General features: G+C 37.5%; 8 protein-coding genes across 19 annotated transcripts; 6 read left to right on the top strand and 2 right to left on the bottom strand.

Annotated features, from left to right (window-relative positions):
- The first annotated feature begins 427 nt into the window (after positions 1 to 427).
- Positions 428 to 2,966, top strand: LOC106403534 (OVARIAN TUMOR DOMAIN-containing deubiquitinating enzyme 10-like). The gene is made up of 11 exons (XM_013844354.3): positions 428 to 688; positions 968 to 1,360; positions 1,439 to 1,605; positions 1,686 to 1,759; positions 1,832 to 1,886; positions 1,962 to 2,036; positions 2,138 to 2,211; positions 2,297 to 2,345; positions 2,424 to 2,508; positions 2,590 to 2,646; positions 2,753 to 2,966. The coding sequence occupies exons 2-11, from the start codon at positions 970 to 972 to the stop codon at positions 2,806 to 2,808; spliced, it is 1,083 nt and encodes a 360-aa protein (XP_013699808.2). The 5' UTR covers positions 428 to 688; positions 968 to 969; the 3' UTR covers positions 2,809 to 2,966.
- Positions 2,967 to 3,120: 154 nt separating this feature from the next.
- LOC106370729 lies at positions 3,121 to 6,730 on the top strand. Its single transcript, XM_048742672.1, has 5 exons — positions 3,121 to 3,435; positions 3,620 to 4,102; positions 4,183 to 4,771; positions 4,862 to 4,951; positions 5,041 to 6,730. The coding sequence occupies exons 1-5, from the start codon at positions 3,367 to 3,369 to the stop codon at positions 5,202 to 5,204; spliced, it is 1,395 nt and encodes a 464-aa protein (XP_048598629.1). The 5' UTR covers positions 3,121 to 3,366; the 3' UTR covers positions 5,205 to 6,730.
- Positions 6,731 to 8,447: 1,717 nt separating this feature from the next.
- Positions 8,448 to 9,359, top strand: LOC125579017 (glutathione S-transferase T3-like). The gene has a single exon (XM_048742205.1). The coding sequence runs from the start codon at positions 8,448 to 8,450 to the stop codon at positions 9,357 to 9,359; it is 912 nt and encodes a 303-aa protein (XP_048598162.1).
- Positions 9,360 to 9,617: 258 nt separating this feature from the next.
- On the top strand, positions 9,618 to 11,951 carry LOC125579110 (putative nuclease HARBI1). Its single transcript, XM_048742671.1, has 2 exons — positions 9,618 to 9,752; positions 10,504 to 11,951. The coding sequence occupies exon 2, from the start codon at positions 10,512 to 10,514 to the stop codon at positions 11,808 to 11,810; it is 1,299 nt and encodes a 432-aa protein (XP_048598628.1). The 5' UTR covers positions 9,618 to 9,752; positions 10,504 to 10,511; the 3' UTR covers positions 11,811 to 11,951.
- Positions 11,952 to 14,191: 2,240 nt separating this feature from the next.
- LOC125579109 (heavy metal-associated isoprenylated plant protein 6-like) lies at positions 14,192 to 16,081 on the bottom strand. Its single transcript, XM_048742669.1, has 4 exons — positions 15,821 to 16,081; positions 15,522 to 15,718; positions 15,303 to 15,381; positions 14,192 to 15,060 (listed from the first exon to the last, which is right to left on the bottom strand). The coding sequence occupies exons 1-4, from the start codon at positions 15,927 to 15,929 to the stop codon at positions 14,402 to 14,404; spliced, it is 1,044 nt and encodes a 347-aa protein (XP_048598626.1). The 5' UTR covers positions 15,930 to 16,081; the 3' UTR covers positions 14,192 to 14,401.
- Positions 16,082 to 16,225: 144 nt separating this feature from the next.
- On the top strand, positions 16,226 to 18,935 carry LOC106359551 (transcription factor-like protein DPB). Of its 3 annotated transcripts, none has more exons than XM_048742668.1 (10): positions 16,226 to 16,456; positions 16,538 to 16,834; positions 17,148 to 17,227; positions 17,345 to 17,388; positions 17,558 to 17,620; positions 17,748 to 17,888; positions 17,967 to 18,035; positions 18,119 to 18,217; positions 18,287 to 18,357; positions 18,436 to 18,935. In XM_048742668.1, the coding sequence occupies exons 2-10, from the start codon at positions 16,563 to 16,565 to the stop codon at positions 18,725 to 18,727; spliced, it is 1,131 nt and encodes a 376-aa protein (XP_048598625.1). In that variant the 5' UTR covers positions 16,226 to 16,456; positions 16,538 to 16,562; the 3' UTR covers positions 18,728 to 18,935. The 3 variants fall into 3 exon arrangements, with proteins under 3 accessions (XP_048598625.1, XP_048598623.1, XP_048598624.1); XM_048742666.1 differs by having other exon boundaries at positions 17,742 to 17,888; XM_048742667.1 differs by having other exon boundaries at positions 16,266 to 16,456; positions 16,541 to 16,834; positions 17,742 to 17,888.
- A 124-nt stretch (positions 18,936 to 19,059) lies between these two features.
- Positions 19,060 to 22,229, top strand: LOC106372637 (protein PTST homolog 3, chloroplastic). Of its 9 annotated transcripts, none has more exons than XM_048742663.1 (12): positions 19,060 to 19,302; positions 19,389 to 19,508; positions 19,594 to 19,718; positions 19,814 to 20,428; positions 20,596 to 20,737; positions 20,813 to 20,867; positions 20,975 to 21,025; positions 21,112 to 21,165; positions 21,378 to 21,497; positions 21,591 to 21,697; positions 21,828 to 21,945; positions 21,994 to 22,229. In XM_048742663.1, the coding sequence occupies exons 1-12, from the start codon at positions 19,139 to 19,141 to the stop codon at positions 22,021 to 22,023; spliced, it is 1,701 nt and encodes a 566-aa protein (XP_048598620.1). In that variant the 5' UTR covers positions 19,060 to 19,138; the 3' UTR covers positions 22,024 to 22,229. The 9 variants fall into 9 exon arrangements, with proteins under 9 accessions (XP_048598620.1, XP_048598618.1, XP_048598617.1 ...); XM_048742661.1 differs by having other exon boundaries at positions 20,590 to 20,737; XM_048742660.1 differs by having other exon boundaries at positions 19,594 to 19,727; positions 19,811 to 20,428.
- Positions 22,230 to 22,235: 6 nt separating this feature from the next.
- Positions 22,236 to 26,070, bottom strand: LOC106372638 (FAD synthase). Of its 2 annotated transcripts, XM_013812895.3 has the most exons (17): positions 25,926 to 26,069; positions 25,735 to 25,845; positions 25,375 to 25,420; positions 25,130 to 25,287; positions 24,928 to 25,045; positions 24,756 to 24,838; positions 24,387 to 24,446; positions 24,079 to 24,306; positions 23,882 to 23,978; positions 23,735 to 23,785; positions 23,579 to 23,659; positions 23,380 to 23,451; positions 23,233 to 23,295; positions 23,010 to 23,162; positions 22,748 to 22,805; positions 22,619 to 22,671; positions 22,236 to 22,534 (listed from the first exon to the last, which is right to left on the bottom strand). In XM_013812895.3, exons 2-17 carry the CDS (start codon positions 25,833 to 25,835, stop codon positions 22,457 to 22,459), a joined length of 1,500 nt encoding a protein of 499 aa, XP_013668349.2. In that variant the 5' UTR covers positions 25,836 to 25,845; positions 25,926 to 26,069; the 3' UTR covers positions 22,236 to 22,456. The 2 variants fall into 2 exon arrangements, with proteins under 2 accessions (XP_013668349.2, XP_048598622.1); XM_048742665.1 differs by having other exon boundaries at positions 23,233 to 23,451; positions 25,926 to 26,070.
- Positions 26,071 to 26,397: the final 327 nt, after the last annotated feature.

The following is a 26,397-nucleotide window of genomic DNA, read 5'->3' as shown; positions in this document are numbered from 1 at the left end:
GCATTTATATAAATGAAAAATTGTTGATTCGACGTGGATTGGGTTCATAATAAGAAAAATAAATTAGAATCAAAAGTAGATTCTGAGCTTCCTGATTTTTTTTTTTAATAAATGAAGGATTTTGGTACATTAATTGGTAATTTTCTTATACGTTTACATAATAAATGACCAAGTTGAATTATCATTGGTAGGCCTCTTTGGAAAATGTTCTTACAGCAGCCTCACAAGAAACAAAATAGTACAGTAAAAGAACAAAGAAAAAGGAATCTTAAAAGAATGAAGAAAAAAGAATTTAATATAATTAATAAAACCGTGACCATTCATATTAATGATCCAACGGCCACTCGAGTTCTCATGCCGAAGAGTTAAAATCTCTGAATTTTTTTTATAAATGTCGAGTGCGTTTAGCGCGTTTTCTCATTTTTTTTCTTTTATTTTCTGGATTTCTCGAATCAAAAAAAAAAAAACAAAGAATTATTTTTTTAATCCTCGATCCTTTTTCTGGGCTTCCAAAAAATCCAGTCTTTTTAGAAGAGAAAGTGCATAAAAAGAAAACCCAATTTGAAATTATGTTTATTTCCAGCCTAAATTCTCAATCTTTCATTCCCAAATTCTAAAAAAAAAACTTTTCTATTTTTAGTAAAAAAATAATTGCGTATTCAAGTTGATGAGATTTAGTAAGTGAAGGGTAAGAGCTCTCTTCATCATTTTGATCTAACTTACAAACCTTTTCTTTCCTCAGATCTATTATCTCCAACTTGTTGCTCTCTGTGTTTGTATCTTCGCGCTTTTAGTGAGTTCTTAACTTTTCTGGTGATAATGACTTTAGTCACTGTGTCTAATTTAAGCTAATTGGAGAATTGTGAGTAACATTGTTTAATTGAGTTTTGATTAGTTTATGGTTTAGATTTATAATTTTTGGTGAAAAGTTTAAACCTTTTTGATTCTTTTTTTTTTGTTTTAGCAGAGATGGTGTCACATGAAGAGAACACAGGTATAGTGGAATGGTTTCTTGGCCCGCATCCATTCACGTATCCTCCTTACGGCGTTGAGTTGATTCACGAGGAAGAAGAAGCTCATTATCATCATCATCAAGATCAGAGCGGTGAGTATTACAGAGAGTATGAAGAAGACCATCGTAGTAGCAGCGATGTAGATAACGACGAGATCATTGCTAGAACACTCCAAGACGATTTTTTGCAGCTTCAAATTGCAGAAGAAAATAATAATAACGATTATTCAAATCATCTCCAACAACAACATCAAGAAGAAGAAGGAGGAGGTGGTTATACTAATAACTATAGCAGTAATAATAACGAGTATGGTTGGAACGATCAAGCCGTTGTGGATTACTCTTCAGGTTATTATTCTTGAACAGTCTCTTCTTCATTGTGTTTATGTTTTGAGGATTGGATTACTAAGAAAGTTGTGTTTGTAGAATGGGTAGGAGGAAATGAGAATGATCAAGAGGATGATTCATCGGGTAATATATATTCGTGTTCAAGCCCGAGTGATACAGATGAGTATGTGTACTCTTGGGAATCAGATCAGTGTGAGGCTGATGGTGAATTTGGAAGGAGGTTGAATCAGATGGTCCCTATTCCTGTAAGTACTCAGTGCACTATATAACTTGTTAATATGTTGTATCAATTTGATCATATGATATATTATATATATAAATACAGTATGTACCAAAAATAAATGGAGAAATACCTCCTGAGGAAGAAGCAGTTTCAGATCATGATAGACTTCGAAATAGGTAATGTTAATCTACATGTTTTCTATTTTATGTTAAACCATTCTCGATTCATTTGTTTTGTCATTGTTTCAGGTTAGAGCTATTTGACTTTGCTGAGGTCAGAGTTCCAGGAGATGGTAATTGCCAGGTAAAACTTCTACTTTATCTCCATTAGCAGATGGAAGAACTAGACTTTACTCATTATTTCTCTTTTTTGTTACAGTTCCGTGCTTTAGCTGATCAGTTATACAAAACCGCAGATCGTCATAAACATGTTAGACGACAAATAGTCAAGCAGGTTTGATGATCTTTCTTCTACTCATGTGTCTTTAGAAGCTTTCACAAATTCATATGAGCTCACTTATTTTTTTTTTTGTAACCATTCAACTCTTTGTTTAGCTCAAATCTTGTCCAGATTCTTATGAAGGATATGTTCCCATGGACTTCTCTGAGTATCTAAAGAAGATGTCTCGGTAACAATCTTCTCTAACATCATTTATTGAACCACAATTTTTTTTTTGTTAAAAAGCCTTTTTAAGTATTCAACTTTGAACACAGGAGTGGAGAATGGGGTGATCACGTTACATTACAGGCAGCTGCAGATGCGGTATATATTTCTAACTTATGAACTTGTCTTCGTATCATTCCGTAATTAAAGGGTTCGGTGAAAACGTTTAATCTGCAGTATCGGGTGAAAATAGTAGTGCTAACATCATTCAAGGATACATGTTATATTGAAATTCTTCCTACCTCTCAAGAATCAAAAGGAGGTAAAAGAGTTTCTTAGTCCACTATACTGTCTTCTTCTTCACCTTGAATATTTGTTAATACAGTGATGTGTTCTTTTGCAGTAATTTTCTTGAGCTTCTGGGCAGAGGTTCATTACAACTCTCTCTACTTAAACAGAGGTACATTGTACTAACCGTAACTCATTTTGAACAGACTGTTTTGCTTTTCATCTTGATTTATTAAAAGAGATATTCTTCTTGACAATTTTTGTGTTTGAGTGTTCAGATACATCTGCAACAGAGCTACAGAGGAGGAGAAAATGGTGGCGTTTTGGAAACTAGACAGAGCTTGGGCACTCCCTAATCATCACTCAGTTCATCACTGGGAGTTTAATTAATATTTATTGACTTGAGAGATGTCCTTTTGAAATATCCGATGAACAAACAAAGCTCACAGCTTCAAAGTCTTACAAATAATAATATTGTTTTCTTCTTTCAAAGAAAGATTAATTTCTCTGCAGCTAATAACTTGAACACGGTGATGAACACATCCATGTAGGTTACAACAACTTTTTTTTATGTTTTCCTTGATTGAACTAGTTTTACATGATTTTATATGGCTGTAAAAAAAGATATATACACCACGACACGTTAAACAAAAGACTTAAGCATCTACATATGTTAAGAAATCGTATAGAATTTAATAAGGACAAAAATCAAAACCCAAATCTACGCTTATAGTACAGAGAGAAACGGTGGAACATTCACTGAACCGAAGAATGTAAAGAGTAGAGAAAACTGGAGAGTTTATCATGATTTAACTCAAAAAGGGTCTATAGTTTCTTCTTGTCCAGTTGGTACTGTCTTGTTTCTTGTTTTTTTTTTTTGTTTTGAATTGAGATGATGGATGGTGATCAAGATAACACTCTCCAACATGGCTCCCGACAAGATATTTCTCCTACTACTATGGTAGGAGTTTTTTTTCTCACTCTTTTTAGTTCAGTTCCAAAAATTTTGGTTGTTGTTCTGCTTCTTTTCTCTGTTTTTTTAGGTGAGTCCTTGAGGGTCTTTGAGTTTGGAGGGTCCCTGTGATCTTCTGTAAACTGTTATGGAACCCAAGTGAATAATCTTCTTTTTTGTGTGTGTTTTGTAGAATGGAGTTTCTGCTGAGATTACTGAAGAGATATCACCAAGCCAACATGAAAGATGGAGAGACCTTGTGTTTGATATACAGTTGAGAGCACAAGAAGACGCTCATGACGATTTCTTGAGAGCCAATGAATCCTTCCCTCCTTATACTCCAAGTCCTGTGTCCAAAAGGTTCAACTTCTCTCCCATGGCAAGTCCTAGAATCGGGAGACGCGTTGGTTCCATGAGTCCTTCCTCCTCAAGAAGGACTACTCTCAAGAATGTCTTTAACTTCAAAGGGCAGAACAACAATGCAGATATTGAGGAAGGTGTGGCATTGGTGTATGAGGGCAGAGATAAGTATAATATTCCAAGAACATGGTCTCTCACTAATATCTTAACTCCTAAAAGATCCAAGAAGACAGAGTCTTTACCTGTTACCCCTTTAGCTCATTCAAATCCTGAGTCCATGCATGGGAGATATGCAGTTGATCGAGTTACATCCATGGTCAGTATGCTATTATCTTAACGAACTTGATTATATTATAAGCAAGGGAGATAAACTTGTACATGTGTTCTTTTTGCTAGAAAAGAGAGCGGACACTGCCTATTCGCCGCACACGTTCTGTCCCAACGCTCATCGACAAATATGGCAATGTGAAGCCCGTAGGGGTTTTCCGTGTGATTCCTACTCCTTCTCGTGTGGATACAGAGAGTCTAGAGTTGATGCATGAACGTCACGATGGTGGAGAAGATGTTTCTGAAGAGGAAGCTGTGTGCAGAATCTGCATGGTTGAGTTAGGACAAGATTCAGAAGCTTTCAAGATGGAATGCATGTGCAAAGGAGAACTAGCTCTTGCCCACAAAGACTGCACTATCAAATGGTTCACAATCAAAGGGAACATAACATGTGATGTGTGCAAGCAAGAGGTGAAAAATCTCCCTGTGACACTTCTCCGTGTGGAAGATGATTCTCAGGACCTGTCTAGTGGAGCAGAGCATACAGAGAGTAACCAAGGGAAAGATGTGCCGATTCTTGTCACGGTTAGCATGCTTGCATACTTCTGTTTCCTTGAGCAGCTTCTGGTGATGGATATGAAATCGAGTGCCGTTGCAGTAGCTTTAACATTCGCTTGCATTATTGGTCTTCTTGGATCAGCGACATCCACAACAATGGGTAATAATATTTAAGAGTTCTTGAACTCTTTTTTCGAAATTAATATTGTTATTCATTAACCTTTGAAAAGATGATTTTTGGTGCATGCAGTGAAGGGGAAGTATGTGTGGATCTTTGCAACCATTCAGTACAGTATCGTGGTCCTTTTCGGTCATGTTTTCTACTCAAAATTTGATGTAATGTCTCATTCAGATAGTTTTTTTCTCTTTTTTTTAAAGTGACCTTGTTAAAAGCTTTGGTTCTCACAAACTCTCATTAACTGGTATGGTAGCAGCCGGTTACGTGCATTGTCATAGCCACTGTGGTCGGATTTGGACTCACCATGTCCGGCGCAGCAGTTATTACCATGTTTATGGAATGGAGGAGAAGCCATGCTCATCACCAGCCAGCAATCACTCAGGTGGCTACACCACCGTTTCAGACAATAGAGTAGGAGATTCTAAATGAGATTGAAAACTATAAACTTTTGTTGTAAGTTGAGACTGTGCTATCATGTGTTATTGTTTTGATTCTAAATGAGATGAACGTTAGTGTATGAAAGTTTGGATATTTCACACATTTGTTAGACAAAATTTAAGGTGAAAATACATTAAACGATGGTTAAATACTAATAATATATTCAGTAAATAATTATGAATATATAATACCCTGTAGTCAGAATTCAAAATACACGTTTCGTGGTCTGTTGTGACTTCCTCGTATAACAGAGAAAGGACTCCACTTTTGAACCCTCTAAAATACATGTTTATTCCAAACGAGTTTTAATAGTGGTTTTTTACTTTTAATGTTTATTAAATAGTAATCTTTTGAGAAACTCACACGTACGTAAACGGGATCGTACGTCGGTCCATGCAAATAACTAGTCACTCACGTAATCGTTAAGTGTACGTTTCATATTAGTTATGAGGTTTTTGCCATATTTGTTCGGCTAATTATGTTGTGTACATAATCATATATATATACACATCACACGTAAGAAAATCCTTTATATACGTATAGTTCTTTCATTAAAGCATTCACTAAATCATATCATACGTATGTTTCTCTCAGCTATGATATATGCATATGATTAAGGGAATTGATCAGTAGAAGACATGAATGGTTACGATTAGCCTAATCTGCCCCCACTAGCTTTTGATTAGTGTTAAATAATCCAAACAACTGTATTCACGAAGGAGCCGATCGATAACATTACAATCAATTAATCATTTCTGGTCATGACTATCCCGAACGAGTGATTTTTAGCAGAAGAAAAAACTATAATTGTTGGTTGCTATATCATCAGCATTGGATCATACTCACTAGAAGATTCTAACAGATTGAAAGTGACAATGTTCTGCATTAAGTAGGTTGTTAAAGTATACAAACGCAGTACATACACCATACACCGAACACGACTACCATATGCATGCTTTTCTCATAGACATGACTCAGCCTTGCAAAAAGGGAAAAAAGAAGATGTTTTATCGTGATGAAAGCTGTGCTTTCTTGCAAAACATGCTTTGCTCCTCGTTAAATAAGTAAATTCACTTCAAATTTCATTAGATACCAACAAACAACCAAAACAAACACAAAAGAAAAATACAATTTCTCTCTGTTTTTTCTGTCATGGCTGCTGATAAACTCGGAGATGAATGGATCAGCCTAGTAATCTACATCAGCATTCCATTGTGTTGCTTTCTGCTTACTGTAGCATTCCAATGCTGCTGTAACAGCCAGGACCGTAGGGTTCACCCTGCTCCCCCAGAGGATGAAGAAGAAGAAGGCCATATTTAACACAGGTTCTTCAGGTCCTTAGATCCATTACATACAATATATATAATAATACTCTTATGTATTGGACCGATATGCTTACCGAAACTGAAGGATATAGAGATATCTGAACCAGAGTCGACACCGAGAAGAGCTGGAGCGGATTAATTGGGCTTTAAGCGCTCAAATGCATCAGTGGTCCGATCTTTTTAGAGCACTTGCAACGGGGGATGACATCGAGTCCGTTAGCCCGGTCCGTTGCACTTTTTTGATTTTTTAATTAATATAAACCCAGCCCATTTGACGGATTGATCCGTAAATAGCATCTTGACGGACCCGGTCCGTGGGCGACGTGGCGGAGAGAGATTGGACGGAGGAGCGTTTGTGTTTGGTAATGGGGAAAAAAAAATTCATTTCGACGAAAGCAAAGAAAAAAAAAACCTCTCAACTCTCTAGGGCGATTTGTCGGATTCCACCGTCGCGATTCAACTCCGTGTGATCCTCAAGGTAAGTCGAAGCGTTTTCTTCTATATTAATCGAGCTAGATTGTTTCCATTTATATTCAATCGAGTTGGGATCGTTTGTATCAAAATTAGGGTTCGCAAAAAAGCTGCGATTTGGGGATTTTTTATATTAGGGTTTGAAAACCCTTTTGGGTCTCGGTCGCTTTAGGGGTTTGAAAACCCTTTTGGGTCTCGGTCGCTTTAGGGATTTGAAAACCCTTTTGGGTCTCGATCGATTTAGGGATTTGAAAACCCTTTTCGGGTGTCGATCGAATTATGGATTTGAAAATTGTGCATTTTTCCCATTCGATTTAGGGTTGCCGCTCTATTTAGTGTTGATAAGTTCGTCTTTCTTATTGTTTATCAACATTAGTGCTAATCTTTGCTTTTTGCTTGTCTCTTTCTTTGCAGGTTAACAAAAATGGGAAGGTATAGCTATAGCCAGCCGTCCTCATCATCAGCGTCCGTCGACATCACCTCACTTCTCGAAGCTGAAGCTCAGATCTACGCCGATGAAGCTCAGAGTAGCTTCGGTAATGGAGAGCCGTTTCAGAACCAACCTCAACCTGAGGGGGATGATGGCATCCCGACGATCTGCTACTGTGGGAGTGAGCCGGTTGTTGCTACAGCCTACACGGAAAAAGATCCAGGCCGTAGGTATTTCACCTGCAACAATGTCGTTGATGGAGCCACTCACATCTGGAAGTGGTTGGATGACGCGGTCTTGGAGGAGATGAGGGACTTTCAGACGGAGATAAGAAGGCTTAAGGAAGCAGTTGCAGAGAGAGAGCAGAAGCTGCTGCTGCTAGAGAAGACTTTGTACGACGCAGGAAAGGAAACCACACGAGTTAAGCTAATGGTGTGCTTGCTAGTGGTCATAGGTTTGGTAATCTTGGTTCTACATGGTAAGCTCTTGACTTATTTGTATTTCATTTTCAGTTTATGCGTTTGTATTAAAACATTTGACTGCCTCATGTTACTTATTTGCAGGAGTAGCTGCGAAGGCTTCAATGGGGACTATTCTATCACATGTCCAATGGCGAAAAAAGTAAAGGTACTCTGCTTTTCTTTTCTATCCGTTAAAAAAAAATTCAAATAGGATTGTAGATTTATTGAATGGTTTTTGTAGGTAGATAAAAACCAGTGTGATTTGATTGGTTTTAAATGTTCTACGTTTAAATTGCTGTATAATTGAATGGTGTTTGGTTAAATAGCTGTTATAGTACATAGGATTTAATTAGACAACCTAAATAACTAGGACTGTATTAATAAATGCTACTGATATTTGTTAATTGCTTTTAGTTTGCTTCCTATCTTCCAAACTGCTCAGATTTGATAGGGTGTTATTGTATAATAAATTAGAACTTGTATTACTTAAGGCTCTGTGTAACTACTTGAGTAACACAGAGCATTTTTAGAGCATGTCGGGTTATAGACACCTTCTGTTCAGTCAAATGCCAGTAGATCTTGAATCACCCGAGCCTTTTTGGCTTGGGTCTCAAACTCCTGATGATTCTCCTAGCGAAATCTCTCCTGAGTGTCCTAGCCAAATCCCTCCTGAGTGTCCTAGTCAAGTCCCTGGTCAGTCTCGTAGGCAAGTCCCTGGTCAGTCTCGTAGGCAAGTCCCTGAGGAGTCTGTTAAGACCTTTCCAGATAGAAGGAAATATACACCCAAAGAGGATAGGATCCTTATTGGTGCTTGGCTTAACACCAGTAAGGACCCTCTCGTAGGCAACGAGCAGAGAGCTGTTGCTTTCTGGAAGCGTATTGTAGACTACTACAACGCCAGCCCTCAGCTCGTTGGGGAAGTACCGCGGGAGGTTACTTCTTGTAAGCAGAGGTGGTCTAGGATCAATCATGAAGTATCCAGATTCACTGGTTGCTACAACCAGGCGCTGAGGGAGCAGAGAAGCGGCCAAAATGATGATGATGTGATCAAAGCTGCTTACGACATATTCTTCACCAAGTACGATACCAAGTTCACACTCGATCACTGCTGGAGAGAGCTCAGGCATGAGCAGAAATGGGCCTCCACATATATGGCTAAGGATGGTGGAAAGGAAAAGCGGAGGCCGGTGGTGGATCTTGACGGACCAGAAGAAAATGTTGTTGGAGAAGATGAGGATAGACCCGTCGGGGTAAAGGCTGCGAAAGGTGCCAGTAAGAAGAAGAAGAGTGGTCGAGATGAGGAGTTGTCTAAGCTACAAGGCGTTTTGGAACTTAAGGAAAAACTTTCTAGAAATAAAGTCCTTGATCGCTTGCTGGCCAAGAAAGAGCCATTGTCTGAGATTGAAACAACACTAAAAATGAAGCTTATGTCTGAAATGTTATGATGTGTACTGTGTGTTCTTTGAGGTCACTTGTAGGAAAAGTTAGTACTTGTTGTGTGATGTGTGTACTTGCTTAGTTGTTACAGCTAAACTAACCATTTTTTAAACGTGTTGTTGCAGGTAGTTCTTTGAGGTCACGGGAGTTGTCACGGGTGGATTTAGAGTACTGAGAGCATTTTGGCATGTAGCTCCTGCTCATAAGTCACGGGTTTGATTTTTTTTTAGTATAAGTACTCGGATATGTATGTCTTTCTCCTCAACATCAAAAACCTTATCATCAAAACCTTTGTAATATTTTGGAACGAAAACCATTGTAATATTTGTCTGCTACTTGCTTCTCTCAATCCTTTGTATCCATCTCATCAACTTGCTTCTCTGTACCATAACCATAATCAGGTTTCGGTTGTTGTTTCATATGGCTTACATGCATTTTGTTTCAGTTTTACATGCATTTTGCTCGCTATCGTCTTTGGCATCTTAGGTTTTACATGCTTGTTAATATGGCTTACATGCATTTTGTTTCATATGGCTTACATGCATTTTGTTTCAGTTTTACATGCTTGTTAATATATGTTTTAACTTTTAACTAGTTGTATCAGTTATAAGAACGGCTATATTTATTCTCACTTTGTTTCTAGAATTTTCTTCATTTATAAAAACTAGAATCCCAAACTACCAAAAATAAGAAAAGATTTAAAAGTAGAAAAATTCAAAATATTTTTAACTTATAAGAAAAAAATAGAAAAGATTTAAAAGTAGAATAAATCAAAATATTTTTAACTAGAAAAGATTTAAAAGTAGAAAAATTCAAAAAAATTTTAACTTATAAGAAAAAAATAGAAAAGATTTAAAAGTAGAAAAATTCTAAATATTTTTAACTAGAAAATATTTAAAAGTAGAAAAATTCTAAATATTTTTAACTAGAAAATATTTAAAAGTAGAAATAACCTAAATATTTTTAACTTATAAGAAAAAAATATAAAAGATTTAAAAGTAGAAAAATTCAAAATATTTTTAACTAGAAAAGATTTAAAAGTAGAAATAATCTAAATATTTTTAACTTATAAGAAAAAAATAGAAAAGATGTAAAAGTAGAAAAATTCAAAATATAAGAAATCTTCTAAGCAACTTATTATTTATCCACCAGGATAAGCAATGTCGTCATCTTCATCTGATGAAAATGATGAAATCGAGGAGAGATTGGATGATATTATCGAAGATTTCATTGACGAAATTTACGACGATATAGTGGAGGCCGAACCCATACCGCAAAGAACCCGTAGCTATACTGAACGACACCGCGAAGGAGGACAGCACCAGCTAAGCAATGACTACTTCAACGACGACCATTCGACATATTCGATACAAACTTTCAGACGCCGATTCCGCATGAATAAGGGATTATTCATGCGTATTGTCGATGGCCTTGAACAATTCTTTCCATTCTTTCAGCAAAGAAAAGATGCAACGGGGAGGTGGGGTCTTACTGCACTACAAAAATGCACGGCAGCAATTCGTCTACTTGCTTATGGAAATTCGGCTGACACGGTTGACGAATATCTCCGACTTGGTGAGAGCACTGCACTTTCTTGTTTACATCATTTCACTGATGGGATAATACAGTTATTCGGAGATGAGTATCTGCGACCACCCACAGCAGAGGATCTTCAACGACTACTCGATATGGGAGAGAAACGAGGGTTTCCTGGGATGGTCGGGAGCATTGACTGTATGCACTGGGAGTGGAAAAATTGTCCAACCGCTTGGAAAGGACAGTACGCCCGTGGCCACGGAAAACCGACTATTGTTCTAGAGGCCGTAGCTTCACAAGATCTTTGGATTTGGCACGCATTTTTTGGTCTTCCAGGTACCTTAAATGATCTTAATGTCCTCGATCGATCTCCTGTGTTTGATGACCTTTTAGAAGGTCGAGCTCCCAGTGTGAGGTACATGGTCAACAACCACATGTATAAGTTGGCATATTACCTCACAGATGGTATATATCCAAAATGGTCAACATTTATCCAAACTATCGCACTCCCTCAAAGTCCTAAACAACAGTTATTTGCTCAAGTTCAAGAATCAGTCCGAAAAGATGTCGAACGGGCTTTTGGAGTATTGCAAGCTCGGTTTGCGATTGTGAAAAACCCGGTTCGTACAATGGCCAAAGAGAAGATAGGGAAGATAATGAGAGCATGTATCATACTACACAATATGATAGTTGAAGATGAACGAGATGGTTATTCAATGCGGTACGATATTTCAGAATTTGAAGAAGGAGAATCTTCCAAAACTTCGGAGGTCCTAAACGCAAACCCTACACTAAACGAAATCCCGACAATTCTCAATAATATATTTCCCAACCGAAATGATCTTCGTGATAGGCAAACTCATGAACGATTGAAGAATGATTTGATCGAAAACATTTGGAATAAATTTGGCGATGAAGATTAATAATTAGTATCTTTATATTTAAACCTTGTATCTTTTAATCCTTGTATCTTTAAATTCAATCCTTGTACCTTTTATTTTAATTATGCAATTAATAAATTTTCAATTTCAATTTTTTTTAAAAAAAATAATAATATTTTAATGTTAAGGACTCCGTCTTCGGGATCACCATTGAACGAGCTTTTTGGACTCGAGTCCTTCACTGTTCAAACAAAAAAAAAAGCAAAAAAATTTATAATAAACAATTCCCAAGGATCCCAATGTGGGGATGACCATTGCAAGTGCTCTTAGTATATTTTCTTAGGAGCCCAAGTTTGTCAAACTATAGTATCTTTATTAATATGTATTGGAATGTCAATCTAGCCTTATTACCCAAACAAGGTTTGAAACTTTGAACACATGGTTGCACGTGTGGCTGCGCGACCAAGTAATTTTGAAAAAGTCAGAATGTCCTTATAAGTATATGAATTTTGTCTTTTATTAACAAAATAAGTTGTTAAATTTCTTTTCAAGATTGTTGACATGGTTATTTTTTTTCTAACTTGTTGGCATGGTTATATCAACTTAGGCTGGAAGAATTAAAATCTAAAAAATTATGTATTCACAAAAAAAATAGATTTTGTGGGGAATTTGGCTGCTTATACATAAGTAAAAGAAATAAATAGTGGGAGATTTAAAAACAAAGCAGAGAAAAATACGAGAAAGGGAATCTACATATGTCTACACTCTACACCTCACACACGTAAAAGACCAGGCAGCGAGCTCTTATTTGAGTTTCATGGAACACAACTACACAATAACACATTTATGTTCGCAATTAAAGAGATTATACATTTGTCTTCAGTCTACACCTCACATGTACCGATCAGCGAGTTCTTATTTGAGATTGGTGGAACATAACTACACAATAGGACCTTTCTATTTTCGCAATTACATATTCCAGCTGTACAAGTCGACCATACGGGGAGGCTCGTGCCGTGTCATAAACCGAGACAAAAAAAAATTGCAGTGTGGGCCTGACATGGACCGGTTCCATTAATTATAACATGTCAACATAAAACCCCACACCATTAATCATACATCAGTTTATCATCATGGCTCATGCTCATTCATTTATACAATATTCACAACCACAAATGTATTCAGTGTAAAAGTTTTTGAACGGCATCTACTTAGTTGCCATATTGATATTAAGGATCAAGAAGAAATTAGTAAACAAATAGTATGTGTAACAAAATGGTAGTCGCTAATGGAATTTTTTTTTTTTAAATACAACATATTGATGAAAATTATATGTATCTTTGTATTTTTCAAAAAAAAATTATATGTATCTTTTTTATAATGTCGCTGACGGGTCTTCTTTATTTGAATTGTAATTTTGTATGACATATTATTATAAGTGCGGGGTTAGGTTTTCGCATCAGCAAATGATTTGGAGGAAGTTTAATGTAATTTTTTGTTCGCATGTTATCTCTTGGTGGAGCTCAAGTATAACCTTATAGATAGTAGTCCAGTTTAAGATCTCGAACAATCATGCAAGAACGTAAATGTAGGTTCAGTTTTAGGTATTATGTAAGTTGATTATATCATATCACTCTCTGTATGTAAATGTATCCACTGGAGAATGCTAGTAGTAATTTTGTCCCTTGGCAATTCTGGCCACTAGTAACAAGTTTTGATGATCACGTCTGATGAAGACAGTTTAAACTCTAGCACAAAACTTATTTCATACCTAACATCCATAAATAACGTCTCCATCGACCCTTCTTTTTGGCCTTATTAAAACCAATGAGACAAAATAATATTGTTTCAAATTAATTAATACAATCATACGCTGATCATTTTTGTTTTGAACAATACAATCATATGCTCATTTTTTTTAAACATACGTTTTTTGTTTCTTATATGTATCTTTGAATGCAAGTTATATGAGTTTTGTCTAATATAGTATAACCATTGCGTTAGAAATCCACCTATTCCGAAGAAAGACCAGTATGAAATGAATTATTCTTCTCCCGTTGTAATGTTTGATTTGAAATGCAGTAACCGCCTCCTATACGACTCTCTTTTGTCGGTTGTGTTATTGTCTTATTGATATTGGATATATATGACTTTCATCCTTACAAACTTTAAATTACGAGAACGAGTTGATCATAACATTGTAACTATACGTGAAACGATTTAGAACGACTTTTAAGACCTAGGAGTAGTTGTAATGATCTTTCGTTATAGACCTTCATTTCCATTTCGTCTTTATTTATATGTGGAATGTGGTGATGGACCGTTCACTTTCAAAACTTTAAAAAATGCTTTTCTTGAAGAGAAATCTTTTAGAAGCAAAGATAAATTTTCATAATGATCACTTGAATTAGAAAAAGAAGTAATAGAACAGAGGAGGATTCAATCTTATAATAGAAGAAAACTAGTATATATAGTCAATAGACCCGACCAACAAATAAGACCCAACACACGCCTCTCAAAAACCGGTTCTAAACCGGCCAATCTCGCGGGTTTAGTATTACAATTTTGTCATATCTATCTCTCTCTCCCTAAATTCCTTTTATTATTTACAATGACACCCACTCTCATTTCACTCACATAATAGAACAACCATTTGGATTCTCATCACTAAACATGTCAGGAGCCCGCATATGAGCATATGGATCATAAGGATCTCCATACCCTTGGTACGGTTGTGGTGGTGTTGCTTCTTGTCCATACCCTTGTTGACCGTAACCTTGATTCGTATACGGTTCTTGTACATAGGATTGAGATGATGACTGACCTTGCATCATGTAGTGTTGACCGTAACCATGATTCGTATACGATTCTTGTACGTATCCTTGGTTCATATACGGTTCTTGAACATAGGATTGAGATGATGATTGACCTTGCATCATGTAGTGTTGACCGTACACTTGTCCTGGTGGGTAGTAATACATGGGCTGAGGTTGATAACCATAACCGCTATACTCCGATTTCTTCACATCCACCGTAGCACCACCGTCTGGGGCTACTTCTTTCTTCTTTTCATCACCACTTTCTTTCTTTTCACCAACGCCTTTGTCCTTCTTGTCCTCTCCAGCTTGAACCGCCGCAGCTACCACGACGGCTTCATCCTCTTTTTTCGCGGGAACGACTTCGACCTTGCGTTTAAGCTTCTCGTTGAGATAAGGAAGGAGTTGTTTAACGTCAATGATCCCATTCACTATCACCAAGTCCTTGGCGCTATCAATGGCCACTGTACTAACCCCTGTAAATAAACATCAAAACATTAATTCGTTATTAATGGAAATACTTAAACCCATATATTAGGCTAACGAATTCTTAGCTAACCATTTTATATTTTTCTCCACAAAAATAATAAATAAGGAAGCTACGTTATAGATGTAGTTTCAACCTAATTATAAAAGGATATTTAATCACCAACCTTATCACTTATTTTAATACTAAGAACGATTCAAATATGGATTTAAGGATATATAATAAACGCACCATTAATTTTGCTGACAATTCTTTTGATTTTGTGTTCGCAACCTTCACAGTGAAGTTTCGTCTTAAAAACCACCGTACTCTGCATCACATCAAATAAAATTACATCAGAAACAATGATCAGTCTTAATTTAAATAACAATAAACGAGTTTTAAAGTATTGAAAGTGCACAAACAGACCACCAAAGCAAATGGACTAAACGTATGAAACTTAAACATTACCTCTTTTGGTAGAGCAGGAGAAGGAGGAGGAGGAGTAGCTTTCTTCTCTGCTTCCTCTTTCTTCGGCGCCAATGTTGATAAAATCTCTACTTTCCTTTTGATTCTGTCGGCGACTTTATCTCGAACCGCCGCGGGATCTACGTTTCCGATCACCGTCAACTCGTCGGCTTTATAATCAATCTCCACATCTTCCACGCCTGAGAGAAGAATCAGAGAATCCGCGTTAGGTTTTTTTTCATAAAGTCGAATCCGATGATCATTAATTGCAGAGAGTATTAACAAAGATGATGATGATATACCTTTATGATGTTTCAAGAGGCGTTTGATTTTCTTCCCACAGCCTTCGCAATGCATATCAAGCTTCATCACCACGACGGTGACTGCCTTCTTCTCTCCTTCTTCACCCATCGGCGTTTTTTGATCTTTCCTTTTTTGGGGGAAGACTTTCGAATATGCTCTGGAAGAAGAATACAAAGAGGAAAGATATGATATATATATAGAAGCCGACGTGTATGATTAATGATGATGACGTGCATTTATCGACGATGATGTGTATAAACTATTCATCACATACGTAACACGAGGTCAGGGTTAAATAGGCCACAGATATTATTTGTTTTTTTTTTTTAATTCATGCGCCTCGTGTTGGGCTGGCTCATTATTAAATGGGCCTTCCTTTCGTGAACCTTCTTCCTTCTTTTCACACGATCTCTTTAAAAAAAAAAAAGATCGGTTCAGAATTTATTAAAGTAAATTTAACAAAATAAAGTAATTGGCTTTATTTACCTATGAGAGTCAGTGTGGTCCGGACCATCTCTTCTTCCCTTTGCTTCTTCTTCTCGACATTACAACGCGACGAAGATTCTTGTTTCAGACAGGAGCTTTTTGTCCAATTGCAATCCCTTTAATGTGCAAAAACCCAAGTCGATTTTAAGGTTAGTAATCTTCTTTTTTTTCCCTCAAAATCTTAACGAATATAACGAAATTATAGGGATTTTATTGTTAAATTGTTGCAGTAGCTGTTAGTGCGGGAGAAGAAAAATGACGACAACTATTGGGTCTAATTCTAATCACAACAACCGCTCTGACGATGGTTCTGTAACCAACAACAACAATAACCCTAGTAATAGGTCCTGGGGCACGGTGGTTTCAGCTCAATCCGTATCCACTAGTGAAAGTATGGGCTCGCCCTCGAGCAAGAGCGAGCAAACCACCACCGTGGCTACTACATCTGCTACCGACAGTGCCTTTATACAGCTGAATAATTTGGATATTCAGGGTGACGATGCTGCTTCTCAAGGACCTGCTTCTGGGTATGTAATACTCTCTTCTACTTTCACCTCTGTTCCTTGATTTGGTAAAGGTCTCTCCTTTTATGAGCTTAGCCTTGTACAATGTTTGTTTAGCTTTGCATAGTGAATTTTATGAAAGAACTGCTTGATTTTTTTATTTTTTTTAGCTTTCCTGATATGTTTAGTTTCAGAGACTTTCTATTGATTCAAGCTTGTCTCTAAATCTGCATCCTTGAATACTTATCTTTCTTATTATCTTTGCTCCGGTCACATAGAAATTGTATTAGGCTACTGTCTTTTGTGTGAGTTTAACTGATCATTAATCTATTGACAGTGTCAAGAAGAAGAAGAGAGGACAGCGTGCGACTGGTCCTGATAAAACTGGAAGAGGCCTACGTCAGTTTAGCATGAAAGGTCTCTCTCTCTCTCTCCCTCCGCCTCTTTTCTTCTTCTTCTTTCATCTAATGAATTGTGGATGATGATGCCTTCTAGTTTTGGCTATACATCTGATTGATCTTGTGTTCCTCTCAGTTTGTGAAAAGGTTGAAAGCAAAGGAAGGACCACTTACAACGAGGTACTGTAGTTCTCCTGCTTCACAATATGTCTGCCTTACAAGAAGATCCCTTCACTAGTGTCATGGAACTGTGTGTTTTAAGATCATATAATGGAATATCAATTTCTCCCATGACAAGTATTGTGTAGCTCTGTAAATACTGTATCTGACAGGGTGAAAGTACTTTCAGGTTGCGGACGAGCTTGTTGCTGAATTTGCACTCCCAAATAACGATGGTACACCCCCTGATCAGGTATGCGATTCTTCTATAGTTCATAACTTGAGAACACGTGCGATACAACTATGGTTCATATATGCGGTTCCTTCTTTAGACTATGATAGAGTTGCATCGTCTGAATTCAATTTTAAAACAGCAACAGTATGATGAGAAGAACATAAGAAGAAGAGTATACGACGCTCTCAACGTCCTCATGGCTATGGATATAATATCCAAGGATAAAAAAGAGATTCAGTGGAGAGGTCTTCCTCGTACAAGCCTAAGCGACATTGAAGAATTAAAGGTTTTCAAACCCAACGTTCTGTGTTTGCTTGCTTATGTTCCAAAGCTCGTTTCCTGAAGTTGAGTTTGATTTATGCAGGCTGAAAGACTCTCACTCAGGAACAGAATCGAAAAGAAAACAGCATACGCCCAAGAGCTGGAAGAACAAGTAACAGACACCACTTCTTGATCTTCCCTTTCCTCTTAACCATAAATGATTCTTACATGGTTTCTTCTTCTGTGTGTGAATAGTACGTAGGCCTTCAGAATCTGATACGGAGAAACGAACACTTATACAGCTCTGGAAATGCTCCTAGTGGCGGTGTTGCTCTTCCCTTTATCCTCGTCCAGGTAAACTTCACCAAAGCTTAGTTTTGGTTCGGTCATTATCTGATTGTTGTTGTTGTTATACTCTACCAGACTCGTCCTCATGCGACCGTAGAAGTGGAAATATCAGAAGACATGCAGCTCGTGCATTTCGATTTCAACAGGTTAAAGAAACCAAAACACTCACATATGATCTCTTTTTCAGCCATTTACATGAACACATCTCTTCTCCCTATTTGCAGCACTCCATTCGAGCTCCACGACGATAACTTTGTCCTCAAGACGATGAAGTTTTGCGAGCAGCCGCCATTTAACAACGCTCACAACAATAACAGCCAACAAACTAATATTCTCATGCTTGAAAACAATACCGAAGGCATTAGTACCGATCCAGTGCCACCACCTCCGCCAGCGGATATGTACCAGTCTCATCCTCAGCTGCATGCTCAGCCACGTGTTATTCCTACGCCTGTGACTAACAACGACGTCGCTCAGGCGACACCACCGCCTGTCTCGGTGAAGCCGGAGAAGTAAAACACAGCTGAAGCTCAACAGCCATTGTACAATATCTGTAAAACTGTAGTTTTATTAAGAAAGAAAAAAAAACTACCTGTTTTTTTTTTTGATTTGACAAAGAGCTTAGCGGTAAATTTGTACCGGTTTGGTATACCAAATCTAGGATTGCTTTCTAAACCAGTTGGGTCTTGCGAATTTGGTTTACATGATGCTTGGTTTTGTTCAATCGGAACCGGTGATTTAGAATTTTATTAACTATACAAATTGAATCAATCAGTATCCGGTTTGACGATGGAACCGAAGCCCGGTTCGGTTGAACTGTTAAATAAAATGTGATCATTAGAGAAATAAATGTTACTTATTATGATTGATTGTTTCTCTTCCCTCTAGCCAGTGATAGATGCTGGCAACTTCGGAGTCCGACAGAACATGGCGACTTTGTCTTTTATCTCCTTGGCTTCCTTTCACAATCGGAGGAATCCAATGTTCTACCATCACCTTCATCAGCAGCAACGGCAACTTCTTTTTGTTACCCGTTTGCAGAAGAAGAACAATAGTTTCGTTTGTTTCGCTTGTTCCATCAAACAAACCAGGTTCGAAATTCAGACACGTTGTCGGTCACTGTTTTTGTGGTCGTGTTGTGTAATAAGTCTCCTTGAACCCGATTTACTTTTTGCAGAGTTCGTAAGAGAGTGAAGAGCAACGAGGAGCTTCGGAGTGAGATTCTGGAGTTCGTTGCTTCGGCTGGGCTTCCTCCAGGTCACGTGCCTTCCATGAAGGAACTCACTGCACGGGAAAGGTTCCGACTTTCTTAAATTTCCAGATTTAAAGTTGAATACTTTGCTAGAAAAATTCTTCTGATTTAGTTTAATTTATATATGTAGAGTTGATCTTGCAAACGTTGTCAGACGAAGAGGGTATAAGTTCATCAGAGAGCTTCTTGCAAGCTCTGAAGACTGTAATGAGCTTACTAGTCCAAGTGGCGTCTCTTTGGAAGATTCTTTAACAGGTCCAACGAGTAATGAGTTAAGAGTACCATAAAAAATGATTATGTAAGATAACTCTCTTCTTTTCTGATATATACTTATTTATCTGGTGTAGAAGGTCAGGACGAAGAAGCACTTGAATCTACCGAACCACCTTCAAGCAGTGAGATGTACTCTACTGAAACAGATGCTAGTGTCTCCCTTGATCAGAGAGCAGATAGTTTTCCAGAGGAAGTTGATGTAGGGAAGTCAAGTCCCGAGGCTGAAGAATGTGGAAGTGTGAGGCAAGAAGAATCTTCGTTGGCTGCAGTTTCGAGCATGGAAAGTTCCATTTCAGACTTGGGTGACAGTAACCATTCAGCAGGAATCACAGAAAGTAATTTACAGATTGAGAGCGTGGAGCTCAGTAATGTAGCTGACACTGAATCCTCTTCTTCCGAAGCTTCGACATCCGAAGATGATACTTTAAGCTCTTCAGAGAGAGAAGCTGACAATGTTTTGGTGACAGAGGAGGATGAGGAGGTCAATGATGTGGACGAGGATTCCTCTCTTGCCTATGATCATTACACCAGTCAAGATCTCAATCACACCGAACATGTTGTTGAAAGTGTTGCTACTGAATCCTTGTCTGGTGATAAGGATTGGATGTTAGGACTTTCTTCTTCAACTTCAAGCATAGAAGAAAAAACAACCAGATTTCTCCAGAACGGGTACTTAGATACAGTTGAGGATGGTATGTTTTATCTCCTAAACCCTATACTTTAAAAAGAACTGTCTTAACGCATATAGATATATGATGGCATGTCGTGTCAGCATCTTCATTATTGGTGCATGCTTTTGTAGAAAATCTCTTAACCCCATGGTGAAAAAATTCTAATTGATAATTGGAACCAGTTTCAGATAATGAAAGCAGTCCCGAAGAAACAAACAAAGGTGGTGAGTACAGTCATGGTGGTCAGAGAAGTGTGAGTGTGGCGCCAAATGGAAGTGCCCTAGTATATGAGGAGGTTACCTATGCGAAAGAAGCTAATAACTCTCAAAGGTGAGTTCTATACATAGTCTGTTGCTCTTGATAATTATTTTCATTTATATATGATCCTGGATATTTTAATCACAGGAATAGTGATCAGAGATATGAGAACGCTGCACTGGACAAGGATTCACATGATGAGGTGCTGTGAAACTCATTTAACTCTCTCTCAAGTTGGTCTTAAAGTAATTGAATAAACCTATTTTTTCGTATCCATGCTCATAGAATCTTGTCCTGAAATGATTACAGACAATGAAACGGGAAAATCAGGTTGAAATTACTCGGCTGAGATTCATGCTGGTACATTGATTGCTTTATCTCAATATGCGGACCTGATAAAGTGAATTTTGCAAACTAACCTTGTTAGTAATGTATTGCATGATTAGCGTCAGAAAGAGCTGGAGCTGTCAAGGTTAAAAGAGCAGATTGAAAAGGAAAAGGTAAGCTACTTACTCTTCAGGAACATGTAATAGGCGATTGCTTGATATCATCTTATCCATCTGCATATGTTACTTCTTGTGCCTTTTTTTATAAGCAATTGGTATTCTTTTACTCGGATGATACTACTCTTCTTGATGTTTCTACAGTCTTTTATTCTAGTATAAGGTGATACTTGTTTATGTTCCTAATTCTCGAATTTCCTGGGGTTCAGCTGTCTCTTTCGGTTCTTCAAAGAAAAGCTGAAACAGAGATCCAAAAGGCCCAAATGCTTGTCTCACAGAAGGATGTTGAGTTGCAAGAAGCCGAGGAAAGTCTCTCAGGACTGCAAGAGGTAAGCTTACTTTTGTTTAATATACTTTAAAATAAATAAAAGTGAATTTGTCTAGTCTAGACAAGAGAGGTAAAGTGAATTTGTTTTCTTCAGGTTGAGATTGAATATTGTGGCGATGGTAATGTTGTGGAGGTGACTGGCAGCTTCAACGGCTGGGAACACCGAGTGGGACTGGAGCTTGAAGCATCCAAGTCAACCGGGTCAGTATTGGTTCCTGACTCTTTCTCAACTTTAGTGTTACTAGCTAGAAGACACATTTACATTCCTTTTCCTCGAACACTGTGAAGGACTTTAACATTCAGGTGTATGCTTCTATGGTGTGTTTTACAGTAAGCAGAAATACTGGTCAACATTACTGTGGTTATATCCTGGTACATATGAGATTAAGTTCATCGTGGACGGTCAATGGATAACTGATCCCCAAAGAGATTCGGTTACAAGAGGACACATCACAAACAACATTCTCAAAGTAGACTGATGATCCTCTTGCCGACACATCACAAACAACATTCTCAAAGTAGACTGATGATCCTCTTGCCTTAACTGTTTTAGAGTTACGTTCAATCAAGAGCCTTGCAGATGGTAGATACCAGCTTAAACAGGGAAAGGAGCAGATCACGTTATCAACTTCTCCGATGAGCTCATGTATATGCTGTTTTGTTGTCTTAGAGGTAGTAGAGTATGTACAAAATTACAATTTCAGGTAATTGATTAAATAAATTTCTGAATCAAGTCCTCTAGCATGCAACATAAACCATCATCTTTATTAAACCGTTCATGAATCATAACAACGGATAAAAAGCAAAACCCTTTTGGGCTACTTTCCTACAAATTCCGTAATAATAAAAGTTGATAAAGACATTCAGTTTAAAGGTTCTCCCCGGTTTACTTCATCTCAGCGTCTACGACCGTTACATAGAAGCCACCTCTTAAGCTCGACCGGTAAACTAAACCTGTATCTATTTCATGTCTACGAATACACCTTCCTTGAACTTCTTGCGTAGAGCCTGTACGGCTGAGTCAATCCGTGCATTATCCTGTCGAAAAAGAAGATAGAAGGAAACTTACGAGTCTTTAAATATGAGGAAAGAAACAAAACCAGATCTTGTGTGTGTGAGTACCTTTCCCTTCAAGCAGATGATGATAGGACCTTGTCTGGATTTCCTGTAACACCCTGAGAAGAAGATTGTGGTTAAGACTTCAGATGCTCTGAAAGTTAAATGATATACGACAGGTCAAAGATTGTATACCAAGGTATATGTCCGGGAACTCGAGCCCAAGTTTGGACAGAGGTTCTGCAACTTCAACCTGCATTTCAAGAAAAAACCCCAAATCCAAAGTCACTCATCCCCAAAAGAAACTAGTAAAATTTTCTGCAAGTGACTACTCATATCTCCATGGATCTATCAAGCACTATGAGTCTTGGTTAAACACAGATTCTTGCATGAAAAGCGAAGAAAAAGCAAAGCCATGGCAAAAAAAATGAAAAGGTGGAAAGGAAAGTAAATGTACATCTGTCAAAGATGTCATCAAGCGCCTTGACGCGTATAGCTCCAGGAGTGATGTACTTCCACCCAGTTTAGTTAGCTCGGTCAGACATTCCCACTCCTTCTCGAGCTCCTCGGTGTTTGTAGCAGCAAGAACAATCACATTGCGGCACTTTATCTACAGATATTGAATCAGAGATCAAATCGGTATTGATGGAGAATACTATTTTTTTTCTGTTAAAACCTACCAATGGTACCGAAAGCTTTTCATGATGCAGTAGTTCAGTAATTCCTTCCGGTAGCTGAGCCATCTGAAAAGACAAAAGCAACTTATAGCTATTTTGACTCAAGATATATAAATATATTAAAAAGGTTATTCTCAAGACAAAACTCACTTCATTCCTGTCTCCCGTGCAGTGCTCGCTGATTAGATGCCTAAGATATTCCTCAAACTCTTCATCAGGTGCCTGTAAAATCGACTTTATTAGATTCTTACACTACAATTGAGTGATTATTAGATGCATTAAGATGTTATGGCATTTATCAAACTGCCTTAACCATGAGCCTGTGCAAGAAAATGAAAGAGATACGTACCAGGCGAACCCCAAATGCCTTAGCAACACCAGCCAGAGTAACATCTGAATGCAAAGGGCCAACTCCTCCATAAATAAATACCTCCAAAAAGCATCAAGCACATGTAATCTGTCAGTTCTCTCCTTGATTTTATGATGATCTATTTAACGGACTTACCATATCACAGATAGACCTTTGGCGATCAACTTCCTCGGATACAGAATCAATCTGATTAAAGAAACACAGTGAAGCGTTAACAAAGATAAGAAACAATCTACTTTCTCTGGTTGATCTAACGAAGACAATGAGTAAAATCTCACTAACATCATTCCGAAGAACAGAAGTTTGTTGCACCGACCAACCAACAGAAGTCAGCTTTTTACACAGAGACAGTCCTAACTGATCTTCAACAGTGCCAGACCTGAGCTATGGAACATATAAATGGGTTGGGAGAAGTTCACTGCACCTACTAGTAGTAAACAATCAAGCAGAGGCTTTATAATAAGAATAAAATGACTTACAGAATCTCATCGCCAACAGCAATGACTGAGGCCAAAAGCACCTCATGTTTTTGTGAATCACTACCTACGTCGTTCTTGGTTGAAGCATTTTTCTTGACTCTGCCTGCCCTCTCTAACCTCCCATCAGAAAGCAAATAAGCAGGTTTGAATTTCTCTTTACTGCTGGTGTCGTTGACAGACAATAACGCGTTGGGGACAGTATCATGAATACTCCCAATTGATGTATATCTGTATAGTGACACACCATAAGAAGAATTGGGCAATAACAATTCTTTATAAAAAGTGAAATTGTGGGGGAGAAGTTGTACCCCTGGTCATAAAGACTGCAATACTTGACCTTGCAAGTTAGGAGAAATGCCCAAACATCTCTGCATAGGCAAATATTAAAAATAATCAGAAACCAAAAATTGCTCTAGTTTCCAAAATTTCAAAAACCTTTTATGGGTTAGACCACATTATATTTTGGCTGTAACAGTAACAGTGATCACCTAGTTCAAGTTAACAGAACAATAAAATTTACTCTTATACAAATATATCAGGAAAATAGTGCACATGATTTATTGCACGTCAAAGCACACTGATTCACAAAACCACTAATCCATATTCATTGTTGATAGTGGAAAGAGCAAATAAGAGAAAAAGCAATAAGTAGATATGTTTAAGGAGAAAAGGGATACCTATATGACCAATCCAAAATAGGATTCACCCTCATAAAGGGCGGCCATCCAGGGGAACTTGGAGAAAATTGCTCTTGACCAACCTGCAAATAATAAAAATCAATGAGAAGCAATCAATCACAAAGATTAAAAATTCTCACAAGAAAATGTTTGCATATGAAGAAAAGCTTACTGCAGTAGGATCACCAATACGGACGCCAAGAAAGATTGCTCTGATAGGATTAGCTTTTAACAATGCCTCCAACCCGGATTTGAAATCCTGGCGAATGATGTCAAGCTGGATACCGTAACTGCCAATATATAGAATGAGATGATTAGCCAACCAGAAGAAAAAAAAGGATCATTCTAGGAACACACACGGTAGGAGTTCTCACGTTTGAGCTGCATCATATGTGAAAGCATTGATTTCAGTGAAGGCAGAAGGGCTTTCAAAGTATATGGTCCGGACTGGAAAACTTGATAGGCCTCCATTAGAACAACTCAGCTCTTTCTTATGCAAAAAGTAGCCGGCTCTAAGAAGGTGCAGTAACACCTAAGATCATATGATCAGAGTAGAGTCCCTATTATTACTCAGGAAAATAGGATAAAATTTTTTGGAAGGAAAGAGTTTTGAACTTACAGTGGAATCTTTTCCTCCATTGAAACTAAAGGCGACCTCTTCAATACTGCACCAAGTCAGACAGAGTTTCAAGAATCATTAAAGTAGATTTGCATTAAATGATGTTGACAGTTATCAGCTAATCTCAGACACACACACACACAGTGATCAAACAAGAAATGAACAGAAAGCATCATTAATTTTCAAACAGAACAAAACATTATTATTACAAATATTCCAAAAGCGTGGAATCATCAAAAGTAGCAAACTTGGATTCATCTACAATCAAAGTGCATCCAAGTTTCTTTGGTCAAAGTTTGCAAGACAAATGAATCTGAAGATCAAAGACTTGAGAAAAAAGAGAGAATAGAGAGAACTGACGAGTAAAGAGAAAGAGCTCTTCTGATGACGAAGATGGCGTTGTTGTACTTGGTCTTCAACCTCGTATCGTCGCTTTCTCCGATCGCTTTGTCGATCTCCATCTCTTCACTCCTCTGGCAAAAGTCAAATGCTTTGAAATTTCAAATCAGATTTGAGAGAGTAATCCCTATCCATATATGTAGGAGCTTTACCTTTATTATAAGATTGCTGGAGTCTGGAGATGAAGAGAAGATTTTCCTTCTTCTTCTTCTTCTTCTTTGAATAAAGAATAAAAATTGGAACTTTATAGATATTCTATTCTATTACAAAGCTCAATCTTTTTATTGCCACACCCCATTTATCTTAAAACCCCACCCCAAAAAAAAAGATCTGATATAATAATAACAAAAGGAAAATTTGCATATTGACAAAAGAAACAGAGAAAGACAAAAAGCTTGCTCACTGTAAATTTTCCAAGCAACTTTGTTTCCTGCATAGAGAGATCTATTTAGTATTTACTTTGTACTGAGAGCAGAAAGATTCACTGTTATTCAGTAATTACATAGATTAAATATTGTATTATTTAATCATAAGAGCAGTAACAGAATCATTGAACTTGTTCTTTAAACTGAATCATGTTCATATACACTGCACCTAATAATTACCAAACTCCTTTTATCAGCT

This window comes from Brassica napus, chromosome A10 (assembly GCF_020379485.1).
Source record: "Brassica napus cultivar Da-Ae chromosome A10, Da-Ae, whole genome shotgun sequence".
In the NCBI taxonomy this organism is placed as follows: Eukaryota; Viridiplantae; Streptophyta; class Magnoliopsida; order Brassicales; family Brassicaceae; genus Brassica; species Brassica napus.
Note: the sequence above shows the minus strand (reverse complement) of the source record. Positions and strands in the feature narration are given on the sequence as shown.